The sequence below is a fragment of the Pseudopodoces humilis genome, chromosome 16, assembly GCF_049639895.1.
Source record: "Pseudopodoces humilis isolate 2021_Gansu_Grassland_sample_001 chromosome 16, ASM4963989v1, whole genome shotgun sequence".
Lineage (NCBI taxonomy): Eukaryota > Metazoa > Chordata > Aves > Passeriformes > Paridae > Pseudopodoces > Pseudopodoces humilis.
The window spans coordinates 2,115,460-2,131,971 of NC_142215.1; the positions used below are offsets into that span (position 1 = coordinate 2,115,460).

The window sequence follows — 16,512 nt, forward strand, 5'->3', positions numbered from 1 at the left end:
TGTACAGTTTTTACAGTTATTTATAATAATAAATATAATAATATAAAAATAAAATAATACTACTAATAAAATAACTTTGTGGTAACTTTTACTCCCCTCTCAGAGCTCAGAGCTTTGCTAGCAAAGACTATGATCAGTAAAATAAAATTAAATTGGATCTAATACAATACTGTAGGTACTTAAAATTGACATTATTTATAATATTTTGCTTACTCTTTCTTTATAACAAATGAAGTTTTCATTTTGTTTGTGTGCATGTTCTGCTGAATACTTCTGATCCATCATCAAATTTAAGAATTAGTATCAGGCTGAGTAATTCTGAACTTGGCATTTACTGTGAAATTTACTGTATGAATTAGCATATTAGCACAAATTCAGAGGTGAAATAAAACGCTGACATCCATTTGTAAAGGTTTGTAAATCCTTGTAAGGTTGTAGGAAGCAAAGGGGAAGTTGTGCTCATTCCCAAAGGGATCTGTGTTTGGTGTGTCCGTGTTTTGCTCAGAGAACTGCAGTGTCACCGGGGCACAGACTGGTTAAAGCTTTGCAGATGGCACTTGGAGGGCTTGATGATTTCGTGTAAGACTCTGGCGTTCAGGCTGCCAATGCTTCTGTCTTCAGATGAGTCATGAGCTGTAAAGTCACTTTTTTAAGTGTAAGAAAACTCTTTCCTGCACTTTCCGCCTTCCCCTTTCTTTCCCATGAAAAGGGCGCAGGGAAAAGGAGACTGAATAAGGTCATTGGTGATTTCATTTTGTCCTGTTAGATGTGTTTCAAAGCTCAGCTACATCACATGGTGTTACAAGGTGTGGAAAGGAACTCGTGTCAGTGCTCAGCCATCACCTGCTCATGGAACACTTGGCACAGGAGCCTTCCCTGAGCTTTTTACTGCATTTATCATTAGCACCAATAATAGCCTCTGCAGGGAGTAATTAGTAACACCCAGAGGGGAAAGGAATTATGCCAGAGGACATCATTATGTCTGGAAAACTAAAGATGCTGTGTAGTAAGGTCGTGAATAAATTGTTTGAGTCCAGGGTGGAGGACGAGCCCGGTGCAAGTACAAAGTTTCCCTCTGCCGCAGATCTGCTGATGAAGAGCAATTTCCACAGAACACCATTAAGAAAATTAGTTTGTTCTGACAGTTTGTGTTGCTGGATACCATATGTTTACCTTGAGGGAATGTTTGTGGAGAACCACTTTGGGTTAATTGTAAATGTCACAATTAAATAAGTAAATATACAGAAGGGTATCTGTGATCTGCATCAGTGCGCAGACACCGTGTCCCAGCACACCGGTGTTCCACGTGCTGTTTGTACACAGAAATACACATTTGTAGGTGCTAAATCCATATTGATCAGCTTATCTGGACACACAGGCCTCAGGTACAAACAGCAGCAACGTTTTTTCCCCCTGATCTGCGGATCAGCACACACAGCAGCCTCTGCACCGGGCACTTCTTTCCACTCAGTGCTCCGGGCACCGAGCGTGGAGCATCCCTGGGGGGCTGCACCCCTGGTTCACCTGCACAGCCTGGCCAGGAGGGCCGAGGGAGGGAGCAGATGCTGTGTTAGAAAGCTCTGATTAACTGGAGTCCCACTGCAGGTTACCAAAGGTTCCAGTATTTTGCCTTTCAGTGCTGTCAGTCGCCCCCAGTAACCTGTGGGAGTTGAGGAATTTCAGCAGCTCGGCAGATTAAACCTCAAGAGCAAAGCTGTCACCCAGGTCTTTGTCATGCAAACTTGAGGCCAGGTTCAATAACATCCTGTTCCTCTTCTGCATTGCGGAAGCCTTGAAAAATTGATTTTCTGTTTTGCCACTGAGTTCGGTGGAACCAGACTTCAGCCCTCCAAGGGAATTGTATTCCTGTAGATTGTAGCTACTTCTGAAATCCTTAATTTCACATCCTTAAGTAGCAAACTTTGTGACAGACCAGGTGTGGGTGCAAACTTTGCTGAATGTTGTTGACCATTGCTGGGTTATTAACTCCCTTTATGGTCTGGAACACCTATTTTTTCCCCCCCTTTCAAAATGCATTTCATGGACTTGAAGTCCTGATCCAAAATACACAGGAATAAATACAAATTTGTGTATTGATCTCCAGAAAAGGATTTTGAAGGGAGTTGATCACTACTTATAGCAGGAATGCTTTTTTTAAAAGAAACAAGAAATGTAACCTATTAAGGTAACATTAATCCAGGGAAAACACTTCCTGGAGCAGCCAGAGCTTGTTAACACAGCCAACACCTGAGGCAGCACTGTGTCTTTAAGCTCTACTAATATTGAACAATAATTTTGGTGGAGGAAAACCTTCCCCTCTCCCTGAACAGGAACAAGACATATTATTGACTGCCATCCGGAAAGATGGATGCTGTGGCCCTCAGAGTCTATTAATATTTGATGCTGATGGATGTGAGCTGGCAGCATGAGTTATTAATGGAGTTTGGTTCCTTGGATCTCACCCTCAATCCATGGTGGGGAATTAGCCATAACAAGAACTGGATGCCCAAAGCTCTCAGGGTGCTGGGAAGGGCTGTCAGTTCCAGCAAAATGGGTGTTTCTGGAGTACTTACAGGCGTGGAAAGTCATAGGTGGGGCTGATTAGGTCGCTGCCACCATTCATTCTGACTTAAAGAGGACTTTCAGGGTCCCAGGAATTGTGGATTCCCTCCTTTATATTTGCCATGTTGGGGTTCTCCCATCAGGTCTGGATTTCAAACAAGAAGTTTGAATTTTTTTGTTTCAGACAAACAGTTCAGACAGCACCCAGTGTTGTTAATTGCTGAGCAGGGGTGAGGTGTGGGACACCCTGTCCTTGGTGGCACTCAGGTGGCCTCTCCCAGGTTGGGGGTTCTGTGTGCAGAGCAGAGAGCAGGAATGTGCTACTCCACACAGAGCTGGCCCTGACCCACATTCCCCAAAGAGAGCTTTTCCCCAAAGTCAAATTTGACCCCTGAAATTAGAAATAATCCAGTGGATAGATTTGGTGATATATTTTGATAAACTGGCCCTTCTAGGTGAAAATATTGAAAATTAAGCACCTTTGAAAGTTTATGATGTCCATATGGGTCATTCTGATTTGGAACATAGAGATGGAAAATACCAAGTTATTTATAGCCCAATTTCTTAATATAGCTTTAACATTTCCAGGGGTATATGTTTGACTGAATTAGCTACTCCTTCACCACATCCAGGCATTGCACTATCCTCATTAACCTCCCAATCTTAATAGAAAAAAAAAAATTAATAATCAACATAAGAAGCTCAGCTGTTGATTAATTTTACTAAATAGGATAGAAATACAAAGTACCATATTGCAAGAGTGAAGATTCAATACACACAATTTGAAATCGGTTTATTAGAATATATAACTCATTAACAGCTGGATGCATACACTGCAGCATTATCCACTCAGGCAGGTGGTGAGAGGGAGGTGGAATTTACATATCTTTAACAGTACCTGAATGCATTTCATTTCAGAGGTCATTCTGCCAAATCAAGTTCAAAATGTTAATAACAAGGTGTGCATTTATAATTAATAAAATCTTAGAGCCAGTGCTATAGTTCAAGTGCATTTTCCTCTTATGTAATTAAGAAGTTAAGTGTATTTGGCAGTTGTCACTCAGAGAGATCTGAAGGTCTCACTTGTCAAACCTGGGGATAGAAATCTCATTAAACCAGGGGTTTTTTTTCAGTTAAGGTTTGTTTGCAAAGTACGTGAGTGGATGGTGGGCAGCCCGAATGGCCAGCTCTGTCAGTCCATAAAGCCAAGTACATAAAAGTAAATGCCAAAACTCAAAGGCTTGGAATAAACAGCCTGATGTTCAGCTTGTGAGAATCACAGAATCACAGAATCTAAGGTTGGAAAAGGCCTCAAAGATCACCAAGCCCAACCATTAGCCAGCACCACCACTGTGTTCACCACTAAATCATGTCCTCAAGTGATACATGCACATGATTTTTAAAGATTTCAGTGATTCCACCACTTCCCTGGACAGCCTGTTCCAATTCTAGGCAGCCCTTCCTGTGAAGAATTTTCCCTGATATCCAATCTAAACCTCCCCTGAGCCCATTTCCTCACTTTTTGTCCTGTCACTTGTTACCTGTGAGAAGAGACTGACACCCACCTCTCTACAACCCTTTTTCAGGGAGTTGTATCCCTTTGGACAATCCCAAGTTATTACAGAAAACCAGTGAACCCACTCCAGTTGTGGCTGGCACTGCCCCCTAACACAACCTGCTCTGTGTTCACAGAACATCAGCTGAGACACTGGAAATCCTCCTGCTGCCTCCAGACCTGGCCCAGATGGTGTTTTACAGGCGTCAGGATGTGGGGATGTGGTTTTGGGGTGATTAGTGGTTGGACTGGATGATCTTGAAGATGAATCTGTGGTTCTGTGGTTGGTTAATGGGATTCCCAAAGGGGTATTTTAACTCCACATCACTCTGCTCCCCTCTCCTTTTCAAAGGAATTTTCTTTTCCTTCTGGATCACTAGTTCAAATCCAGATAAGGTCAGTTGTCATAGAAATTATTAGCACTACCAGCAGTTCTGTGTAGAACATGGAATGAGTTGGGAGTTTCATTCACACAGGATAAGGGTTCCTAAGTGGCACTAATTGGCTGTCTAATTGTCACACACAGGAGAAAGGCAGAGGATTGATTAGGCGTGGAGACTGAATGCCCCTCTGCCAGCCCGGGTTCCTGGAGCTCATTCCGTAGGCATGCTGGCAGGGTAATGAGGGGCAGCCTGCTCTGGATTTCCTGCCTGTCAAGGCAGCATCTTTTCCTGCCAGGCCTTTTCAGGGGCACTTGTTTTACTCCACCAAGGTCAAAGATAGCATCTTTTACAAACAGTGCCTTCACTCAAAAATCAGAGACTTGCAGGATTTACTTGTGAGCAGCATATTTTAACCATTTACTTTCCTTTCCCCTGAAACAAAGTTTTTGGTCTAAAATTGGATGAGTCACACTGGTGCGAGGCAGAACTGCTCCAGCAAAGCAGATGGGGGTTTATGGTGCTCAGAAATCTGTTCATATTTCTTTGTGCTGTCTGGGTGTCTGCTGTGTGATATACAGGCTCCTGGAGGTACTTGTCACAGCATAGGGAAGCTGTCATGGTGCACATTTCACTCCTGATAAATGGATCATCCAACCAAACAGTGAAGCTTCTCACCTGCAAAAAAACATTTTGACCAGTATCTTTTCCCCTGAGCTATGGCACGGGTCACACCCTGCAATGGAGTTACTGTTTAACTTGTAGCAGGTTCACTTTCCCTGGCATAGAACTAAATTATTTAAGTTTGACTCACTGAAGTAGTAAATTTAGGAGCTAATTTGCAATGTGAAAGTCAGAATTACACACAGAGGAAAAGGAAGCAAAAATACCTTGTATATGTTAATGTGTAGACTCAGCTATGGGACTCAGTAAGTTTACTAAGGCTTAAACCTCAATTAGTGAGGTTAAACCACAATTGCTTTAAACCTTATTGTACTCACATTTTAATTCCCTTGTTGTATGAGATGAACAGTATTAGTAAGAACTGTGTTTATCCTTTCAACCACACAAGCTGATCAGTGCATACAGCACACCAGAATGTAGTGTTAGAGCATTCTGTATTTCTGTAAAACAGAAGTGTTTATTCTCCTTTCCCTCCCTTTGCCCACACCTAGAGCAGAAACAGGACAAAGACCGTGTTTCTGTGTTGTGCTGTGTGCCTCCTGTCTCTGACATACACATCACTCCTGTTCTGCCTCCTTCCTAAAGTCACAATCTCATGCAAATTAATTGCAAACAAATGCAGGTAGCAGCTACGCATCAAAAAGATCTGATGCACCTGCCATGTCGTTTTCCTCTCTGCCAATCTGTGGAAGACGAGCATGCACGAGATCCTTTAGGTTTTTAACAACCCTATTCTTAGAATATATTTTCCAGGAACCGCAGAGCAATCTCTGCACGGTTTCAGACTGTGTATTTTGTGATTAGTGTTTCGTAAGTGATGTTTTGCTTAATGATCTAACATCTGCTCTAGGAGGTTTGTTTTTGTAACTTCCCCACCTCCTGCTGAATGAATGCCAGAACCTTGTCCCTTTCCTCCAAGTCAATCAAAGCACTAATTGCATCATAATCATGGGAAGCAGCGGTGACTGCTCGAGTGCTGAAGAGTCAGCAATCAACTCACAACACTCTGCTCACTGTTCAGAGAGAGAAAGCTTCCCTGTGCCGAGCTGGGAATTTCCTGCATGCCAGATTTCTTTAGCTGACTCTGACTTTTCTGGGTTGCAGGGAGATGACTGCACCATTCCCTGCATGGCTGGAACCTACGGAACCAATTGCTCGTCGGTTTGTAACTGCAAGAACGATGGAACTTGTTCCCCTGTGGATGGGCTGTGCTACTGCAAAGAAGGTAAACAAAATTCACATTTAACAAGTCCCTGCCATCCATGCCTGTCCCCTCTGAAAGTGGCACAGCTGTGCAGTCAGGAACTTCACTATTTTCTTGTCCTCCCAAGTATCCCAGCTCAACAGTGAATTCAACCTCTGCCCTGAACAGGGCCCAGACTTCTCTGCTCTGCTGCAGAAATCTGTCACAGAGCTGAGTGTGGGGGCAGAGGCACTGCTCCTGTCCAGGGCAAATGCAGAACAATCCCCTGTCTGCTGGGTTTTATCCTCTGCTGCCCTGATTCTCCCAGATTCCAAAGCCACTGAGCACAGGAGTGAAGGCAGCTTGCTGCCTGTGTGTCCTGCAGCCCTGACCTGACTTCTGCCTGCCCATCTCCACCTTGGGCTGCTCTCATTCCTGCTTTCCTGGGCTCCTGGCTCCTCCCAGCTGCCAGCCCTTGTCGCCCTGAAAACTCAGCTTCTGAGCTTGCTAACATAGTTTTCTAAGGACTTTCCCAGGACAGTAACTGTAAACATAGATATGTGTACATTCTTTCTGTTACACGTCTTGTGATGGGCATTTCTCATGGCCAGTGCAGTGAGAAAGTCTTATCCTGACCATCCAATCCCTGGCCATGGTAAGAAGCCTATAAATCCTGTGAGGAAAAATAAACTCTGCTCTTTCTTGCACCACACCTCAACCTGTGTTCGTGTGATCTATTGATCTTCAGCGGTAACAAGCCCTGCCCTTAGGCACTGTGGGGTGAGCCCTGCCTCTTTGCCCTTGCTGCTCAAACTCCTGTAGCCTGACATGGTGACACCCCAGCCTTGTGCAGGTGTCCTCTCTCTCCTGAGCCAGCACAGGGTTCAGGATGTGGCTGTCATTTATTTGGGGAAATAAGAAGCCTGTTCCAGGGTGACAAACATCTTTTCTTCCCACACTACATGTCCGTAATTCCCTCCCAGATGTGGTGGTGAGCACATCCCATGGATCCAGTAACCACCTGAGAATTCCTCCACTGCTCCATAGTACAGTGGCTCTTCTGTTCCCCCAAAATCCCAGTGTGAGCTATGCCTGTATGACATACATAAGCCCTAAAACAGAAGTGAGGCAAATAACAATAAAATCTGGCATTTCAAACATGAATTAATGGATCACTGTAGAACCCTATTTAATGAGGGTGTATAAACCATGAGTTACTGCTCAACTCCATGACACAGAGCTGCAATGTAATGAAAGTCATTGTGCTCCTGGTAGTTAAGATTTGAGCCTTAATGGCTAGAAATGATGGCCTTGGTCTTTTTTAGGTATAATAGCGGCTTTATATTAAATAGCATTCTCAAAAGAAAAGAGAGAGGTAAGAAACAGGCAGCATCACATGAAAAGTTCTTGCAGTCCTATAGGTCAGAAGGTCTCCAGCCTGACAGACAGGGACTGTCCCAGCAGTTCCTAGAAAGGCATCACACACCTAAATCTGGTTACAGCCAAGGCTGTGATGCCTCCATCTGTGTGTTGAGATGCTGGGAGGTGGAGCTGAGAGGTCACCATGAAAGGTCAGTCTTTGACCCCAAGTTAGTCTTAATTTACACCAAGAAACTGGTCCTAGAAACAAAGAGCTGCAGCTTGCTAGCTGCCTGTCTTGCTGTTTTCATGAAAACATCCCAGATGCTGTTCTGTCCCGTTTCCTTAGGGTGGCAAGGAGTGGATTGCTCTATTCCATGTTCAAGTGGAAGTTGGGGTCTGAACTGTAACCAGACGTGTTCCTGCAGCAATGGAGCGTCCTGCAGGCCGGCTGATGGCTTCTGCCTCTGCTCCCCGGGATGGCAGGGGGAGTTCTGTGACCAGCCTTGTCCTGTGAGTGCAAATAACAACTTGGGGTGGCCTTGCACCCCCTTAAATCCCAGTCCCCATCGCTCTGCTGAACAAAGAGCGGGGTGGGATCTCAATTTGTCTGTGATGTCTGAAGGAAATCAAGTGTAAATAACAGATTGGGGTTCTAGCAGTCAACTGGATGTATTATCCTTTGCATTGTATTTTATCAAAGCTATTGCTGTGTTATCTGCATTTGCTTGAACGTCATTTTTTAAAGTGATTCCTCATTTGGTTCTGTATAGATACATTAGGCACTGAGTTTCTGTCTTGTCTGTATGTTAATTTTAAAAATGCGACTCAGCATTAAGAGGGACATGATAGATGATTTTGCACATTTCAGAACAAAAAGCTGATCACTGAGAGGCTTTTTTATTTATATTTTTGAAGGATGGAACATATGGCCTTAATTGCAGTGAGCGTTGTGACTGTAACCACGCGGATGGGTGTGATCCTGTCACTGGCTACTGCTGCTGCCTTGCAGGCTGGACAGGTAAAATCAGCAATTACCTTTGTAAACCTTGAGGGTTTTGTTGATTTGGGGTTTGGGGGGTTTTGCTGGTTTGTTTTGCTTTGTTATTGCAGCAGTTATAGCCTTGGACTTGTGACTGCCAACTTCTAAATAATAGATTGAGACAAGATCAGCTGAACTTGCCCATATTTAAATCACTCATGATGATGACAATAATTGGCATTCATTAAATTTGTATTCAGATGAGTTGAAGATGGCTCCAACCCTGCAGCCAGATGTTAGCCTTCTGTAAAAGCATCCTCAGGAGGATGCAGATCATCCATAATCCAGTTTTTCTCCTTGAACTGCCCTTTCCACATGGGTACAGTTGTGGGATGGTGAATCCTGAGATCATCACACCTGGGAGGCAAAAAGAGCATTTCTGATGAGTCATTACAGCTGCTCCATCATCCAAAACTCTGGATTTTCCCATTTTCCAATGGTTCTTGTCACAGGGTAGTTGCAGAGAGCAGATTAATGCTTGTTTGACAGAGCTCTTGTGATTACACAGCAACAGAATATTCAGTGAAGCTGGAGAATCCAGGCTGGAGTTCTCAGTACAATTAGACCTGCACTTGACTCCACACTGATGTTCTTTTTTCCAGCTTTTGACAGCGGTAGGGGGCAAGATATTGACCCAACCATTTCACACTTTGCTGCCTTAAATTCTGGTTAATCTCTCTCTGCTCTCTGTTGAGGCCCTGGGTGGAAATAAAGTTATGTTCCATATACTGCAGAACCACCAGTGGCACTGACAGTCAAAATGCATTTCTATTAACAGCAAGTCATTTGGAAAAATCTAATTGTTTTTCAAACAAGTGCAAGTTGGAAGGATGCATGGAACAAGGCAGGCTTATCAGGCAGCCAACATTTGGGATGCTGTCTCCTTTGCTGTTGATTTATGCCTTCTGTTTCTGATGGAGAGGACATCCCAAAGCAGCCCAGCTCTCAGGAGCATGAAGCAAAAGCAATGAAATTATGCCTAAAACATACAATGGAAAAAATCTTCAAAGAATTAAACAAAATGTTAAAATACTAAGTTGTACATATTGTGTACAACAAAGCTACTTTTCGAAGATACTGGGCATGTATCCCTGAAAAGGACATTTTTACCCCAAGAAAATCCATTTTATAAGCTCACTTGCATCCCCCCTTCATTCTCTTGCCTTCCTCGCTGTCTGGGCTGCATTAATCTTTCTCTGAGCCTCCTTGCCATCAATAGATTCATCTATCAGGCTTTAAAACTCTACTGTTCATTATTGATGATCAGCAGAGAAACAGCTGGTGGGTTTCCCTGTAGTCACTGTGAGCTTCTTCAAAGGAAAAAAAATGGCTTTTAAAAGTACAGTAATTTGAAGAGAGATATTTATATACACTTACTCTAAAAGTTTATTACACATCTTCTGGATGTAGCATTCCAGAGGAAACTGCAGGCACTGACCTTTGCAGGCAGTGAAGGCTGAAGGTGTGGCTTTTTCTCAAAGGCATTTGCAGCAAATACTTTGTGCTTACTCCCATGCACATCTGTAAATGGACATCAAATGCAGACACTCATTAATTAAAGGTAAGAATAATTTCTATGTCCTTTTAATTTCCATATTGGGCAAGGTAAGTGTACATTATCTTGGAGGGAATTTGTTGCATTCTCAGCACTTTATCCATCAGTGTGCTGCTGCAGCTCTGGAATTCTTCTCTTCAGGATCACATTTCAGGGAGGAAAATATTGTATCCATATTTGAGACCAGGTTGGAGTTGAAATGTTGACAGGGCCCTGTAAAGTGGAAATGTTGATAGACAGAACCAACACGTGTTTTGTCAATTCTGTTCCAAAGTTTTTTCCACTTGGCTTGCCACCAGACACAAGGATAAATTCTGCTTATACCAGTTTGAAAGTATGTAATTTAAGAAACTCTTCAGCTAGATAATTATATTTTCATATTAAGGAGTATGGCATCAGTGAAAGATTAATCTTATCTGCAGTTGTTGTGAACTGGGCCATGATGTGTATTGCAGTGCATTTTATTAATATGAGGTGATAAATAATTCAGGCTGAAATTTTTGCTTTCTGATTTTGGTACTAATTAGGCATGGCCTGAAAAAGATCAGAAAAGTTCAGGATCATGGAACTTCTGAAGGTTCTCCTGCCCACTCACACCAAACAGAGAATTCACATGGCTTTCAGATCCTAATAGCCACAAAACTTTATCTGAAATAACATATTCTGTATGTTCATCCCAGACATGGGACTCCCTCTTGATGTCTGTGTTTTATGTAAAGATCAAGGGGAAGATTGAACCCATTTTCTTTAAAGTGGTTTCAAGATGTTACTGATATAAACCTTCAGGGACTGATAGATGGTAAGAACATGGAGGAGGACTGGCAAAAGAAAGAAAAAGTCATGTTCAGAGTAGCATGCAATGTAAGGTAATAGCACTCTGCCATCCTTTTATTATGTCATGACTGCCACCCAAGACTATTACTCAGGACAATGACCTTCCGTGGATATCAGCTGGGGGAAGGTAATTTTCAGGAGCTGAGTGTCTCTGGCAGATGGGGAGATGATGAAGAGATCCCCCCGTCTCAAGCAGGAGATCACAAAGCTGTGCAAACCAGCTGGATGCATAAATAAACAGAGGCAACAAGCTGCTCTGAGACATTCTGTGGGGAATTGCACATGTGCAGCCGAAGGCAGGAGCTGGATCAGCTCTGGAGATGGTTGTACCTGGAGTTACTGCTGCAAATCTCCCAGTCTTGGGCACATGGTGTCACCAGTGGCTTTGGAGACAACACAGCAAGAACAGAAGCCCAAAACTGCATTGGCAAAATGCTCTCACGTGGTACAAATAAAGTGAAACTTGTTGAAATGTTGGTCAAAATCAGGTCTGTGACCTGCTGATGCCATGCAGAGCTGCATTTCCTTCCACAGGAAGGAAATGTGGGGTGCAGTGACACTGAGGGCTCAGCCTGAAGTTCTCCAGGTTGGACATGTGTAACCTCATGTATACAAATCCATGGAAATCCAAACAAAGGTGCACATATCTGGTGCTGGGTTAAAAAGGAAAAGTCTTGCTCTCAGAGGACCAAGTCTTGATTGCTCAGGCTGTTTTTTAAGGATTAATAAGGATCTCTTTATCTTTGCTGTGCATTTTAGGTACAGACACTTCTGTGCTTGCAGCTCTGTCAGGTCCCTCAGAGCTCCCAACACACCAGGCAGTTGTGAAAGAGGTGTTACTTTATGTACACACAGGTTGAAATGAAAATGCTCAGTGCTAATTACCTTTGGTTAATTAGGGATCCTGCACATACTGAATCCGCAGAGGGAATGGAAACACAGAAATGCTGCATGGTAGAGCAGCTCCTGGAAGTCCTTTGCAAGCAAACAGGTCCTGGAGAAGCAGGAGAGTCTCATCTGTCCCAGGTGCAACCTCCTCTCCTGGATGCTCAAGTGACAGTCACAAGCTTATAAATTTCAGTGAGGCTCCTCTTAATTATTACATAATCTGAAAATGGACAGGAAAGGACCAGCTGCCCTGGTGGCCTTGCTGGGTGGGCAGGATGACTATGCTCCTGTGCCAGGTATGATGTTGTGCCTCTGGAGATGGCAGCTCCAGCCAAGCCCTGTGGGGGATGCAGGATGAACTTCAAACCCCCTCAGCTTGGCCCACCTCAGACAGCTGTTGGCAGCAGGTTTGGTACCAGAAATGGCTTCCACACAGATTCCAACTGGTTAAAACTGTGTAGCCTTTAGCTGCCTCCCTCAGTAATTAAATTAGAGCTGCTGGCCTGTCCTCTAATTTCTGGAGATGCCTGACCAGAGCCAGGTAAGACTCCCTGGGAAGACAGACCCAGGTGTTGCCCATCCTGCCCCCAAGACCCAAGCCCATTTGTTTTCCCACTCCCAGAGTGATCACAGGAGGAGAGCCACAGGCCTGGCTGCTCCTCATGCTGAGCTCTGCTCCTCCCTGAGATGAGCCAACGTGTTCCAGATTAATTGTGGCAGTGTGTGTTTTGTTACCCTTTCAGCTCTTACATTGGGATTAAATGGGAAGTGATCTGCAGGGGGATATATTCCACTCCTCTAAATGCTAAGGTCAGTTAAAATCCTGTTTATCTGAATTCCTTTAATCTGAAATGCTGTCTTATCTGCATCTTGTTCTGCATTTTTTTCTTGTGTGGTGCTCTGGTTTTGCAGAGCTGCTGTGGTGATGGTATCTCTGTTCCCCACTGAGCTGGGGTACCCAGAGGCTTCTCTCAGTATCCAAAGCCAGAGTTTATTCACTATATTTTAACATCCCAAAGATGTGTGGGGAAAGTTAGCCTGGTGCTGTAGATATGAGATGGAAAACATAAAAGTGTGCATCCCATAGTTAATTATAAAAGAAGCCCATATAGATTTTCCTTAATTAATCAGGATGGCAAACACAGGTATGCAAATGATGCATGCTGCTGAGGAACAAACATCTTATTACTTTGGTACTTTACACCTTCAGGCTTCATTCCTGGCTCATAAGAGCAGCCTGCCTCTTCCTTTGCTGTTACCCAGGAAATCAAAATGCACATTTCCCTGTCCTTTACAACCTCAAGAACTCTCACACAAACCCCGATTGTGTCTCCCCATGTCCAGAGCTCCAGCACAGGGGCTGTGGCAGGCTGGAGCTGCAGGGCTTCCACCTGTGGGATCTGAGGCAGGGATGGGGTCAGGAGGTGCTGCTGGGCACAGACCAAGGCAGCTCCAAGGGACGAGGCTGCAGGGCTGGGAGCATTTGCAGGCTGGCAGTGACATCTGCACTGTCACTCAAACACAGAAACATGTTTCTTGCCTCCTGTGGACACATTAATTCAGGAAAACTGATAAGCCTGTTACTCAAGGGAAAGCCTTTTTGAATTTTAAAGGAGCAGTGACCACTTTGATGGGAGCTCTAAGGTATTTTTAACTTCACTTTCTCTGAGTTCTTTGCAAGGAAGTGAAAAATCCTTAAAGGAAAAAACCCACCCTTTCCATAAAATGCATTTGTTTGTACTAATATGATTTTTCTTCCATTGCAGCTGTATCCAATGTATAATTTTAGGGCCAAATCCTGTCCTCAGCTTTACTTGGTTGAAGCCTAAATAATTCTCTTGTCATTAGTTGATCAACCTTACCTGCGTGATGGTAAAACTGGGAGCTGGTTTTCCTTGCCTATTTAAAACCAGAAAAAAATCTAGGACCTGTTTCATGCACCTGCAGCTTTTTAGCTAAAGATCCAGAATGTTTTAGAATTCACAATGTCATGGGTTGACTTTTTTCCCATCAGACTGTTTCATACCATTGGTTTGTAAGACAGAGCCTAAAATACCAGAATGGAGCAATAGTAAGTTTCTATTAAACATGCATTTTCTAGATGTCTAATCCCATTATCTACACCGTATTTTGCATTTATCACTTCTGGCAGTCTTATCCTAGATTTTTAAATTAAGAATTTATTTCTGTGATTATTCTGTATCCTTACATTAGCTTTAAACAGACAGGAAAACTAGAAATTTCTAGAGTCAGTCTAAAATGCTGCATTTTAGCCTCTCTCTTGGCCTCTGCCTTTCCAGCATGAAAATCTTTTCCATATGAAAGGTGTGCTTACTCTCTGGATTCGACAAGTGCCCTTTAGTCTATGAATGTAAGATAAGCTTATTAGAAATTAGCTTTAATTTTTCATTGACTTAATTTCAAGTGAGTTGATAAGATTTTAATGTCAGGCTGTGCTTAAAAATTCTCTCTTTGACAAGAACCTTTAAGGATGGTTCCTGCTGATATAGGGCTAATTTTCAAAAATATGAATTATGAAGTTGTATCAAAGATTTCATTGATGTCCTGACATTAATTATGTCCTGTGTCTTCCTTGGCAGGTATCTGGGGGGCTCCTGATTTTAATCTGAGTGATGTTTAGTTGTGTTTGTCCTGTGCCAGATTTTGTATATATTTCACCTTTTGTGAAATCAGTTGGATTTTTGCCACTCCTTCAGTGGGAGTTGGATCAGACCCTCAGACTATAATTAGCAGCTGCAGCAAGGCTACTGCTAAACTTCAGCATGTATGCAAATCATTGCAGTAATAATCTTATAAACACAGAAGATACACAAGTTTTTTTATCTTTGTTTTATTTTGGGATTTAATTTTGCTTAATAAAAGACAGCTTTTAAATTTCTGAGAGAAGATAGAGTTTGGATGGCATCCTGGGTGATGCTAATTTAATGGGCTCTAAAAACACGAGACTTGACGTTAGAGGTACCCAACCCTTTTCCATTTTAATATGGAGACATTCTATATATAAGCCTGGCTGTGTGTACAATAATCACCTATAAATAAATGTGAGCAAGAAGTAGGGAAAAATTATTTGTGCACATTTCAGTAGACTAAATCCTGGCTGTTGGCATGCTGGGTGTGAAAGGAGGAGAGGGAAGAGCACTCAGCAAACAGCCTGCAAGCTGAAATGAGGTGTGTGTATACATTTATATATTTATATCATGGAGAGAGACTATTTACAAGGGCAGGTAGTGACAGCTTGGGGGGAATGGCTTCACACTGCCAGGGAGTAGAGTGAGATTGGATATCAGAAAAGTAGAAATATTCTTTGTGCTTCCTTCCCTGGGAGGGAGGGGAGGCCCTAGCACAGGGTGCTCAGAGAAGCTGTGGCTGCCCCTGGATCCCTGGAAGTGTCCAAGGCCAGGTTGGACACTGTGGTTTGGAGCAGCCTGGGATAGGGGAAGGTGTCCCTGCCCATTGTGGGAGGTAAGAACTGGATGATCTTTAAGGTCTCTTCCCCACCCAAACCATTCCACAATTCTATGATACATTATGTTATTCATTAAAGAGTTTGCAATGAAAAATGTTGTAAACATCTTCCTTCCTGTCCCACACCAAGGAGAAAGGGTGGAATTTCAACATCATTGACCACAAAAGGCTTTGGTTGTGCCCCAGCTCTTGCTCAGCTGTTCCTCATTCATGGTTTAGTTCAGGAGCTTGAACATTTCCAGCAGGAAAACAATCCAGGTTTTCCCCACTACCAGTTCCTGCTGTTTCCCTGCTTGTATCTTTCCCATCTTTCTGTTCCCTCCTGGCCTGAAACTGTTCCCAGAGTTTGAGAAATAGGAAAGCCCTGGAGATGAAGCAGGGCTGTGTAGGGCTTGACTCCTTTTAGCCCCATTTTCTGCAGGTCTGCCCTGCCTGCTCAGGCCAGCTCTTCCCCTGCAAGAGTGCACCCTGGAGAATACCCTGCAGCAAAGGGAACCAGATCATCCTTAATTTTAGCAAACATTTTGACTTACTTAATTTCTTGTGAGGTAGGTCTCTTGCTTCAAAAGCTTTTATTGCATAAATTCCCCAGGTTGGGTGATTCATACCTGGAGATTTCTCTAGATAATTAAAAATAGGGGTAGGATTAGAGCTCCACAGAGGTGCATTAGGCTCTAAGTGTATTACTTGCAGAAAAACACTTACATTAATGGGTGCATAAATCGCCCTGCACAGATGAGAGAAGGGACAATTTAGAATTTTTCACTGGCTTCAGGGAAGGACATATTCTTCATTATTTAAGACCAGATCATGGAGCTTTCATTTAGACTGATGGGTTGTTACACTCAGGAGCTGGCCCTCTGAATCCACTGGTGAATGATACTCACCAATTTGGAAAAAAAAAAAACAGAGAAAAAAGCATTTGAGAGCACCTCAGAAGTTCATAGATAATGTGAGTGTGGCTGCTGTTCTCTGCTGAGTAGT

The 16,512-nt window shown here is 43.2% G+C and overlaps 1 protein-coding gene across 5 annotated transcripts in view; it reads left to right on the forward strand.

Moving 5' to 3' along the window:
• Positions 1–16,512, forward strand: part of MEGF11 (multiple EGF like domains 11) — a 192,908-nt gene that overhangs the window by 132,032 nt on the left and 44,364 nt on the right. For all 5 annotated transcript variants that reach the window (XM_014251212.2, XM_088063256.1, XM_088063257.1 and 2 more), the window contains exons 10-12: positions 6,286–6,406; positions 8,073–8,236; positions 8,642–8,744. In XM_014251212.2, coding sequence (XP_014106687.2) covers positions 6,286–6,406; positions 8,073–8,236; positions 8,642–8,744 — 388 coding nt within the window. The remainder of the gene's footprint in view (positions 1–6,285; positions 6,407–8,072; positions 8,237–8,641; positions 8,745–16,512) is intronic.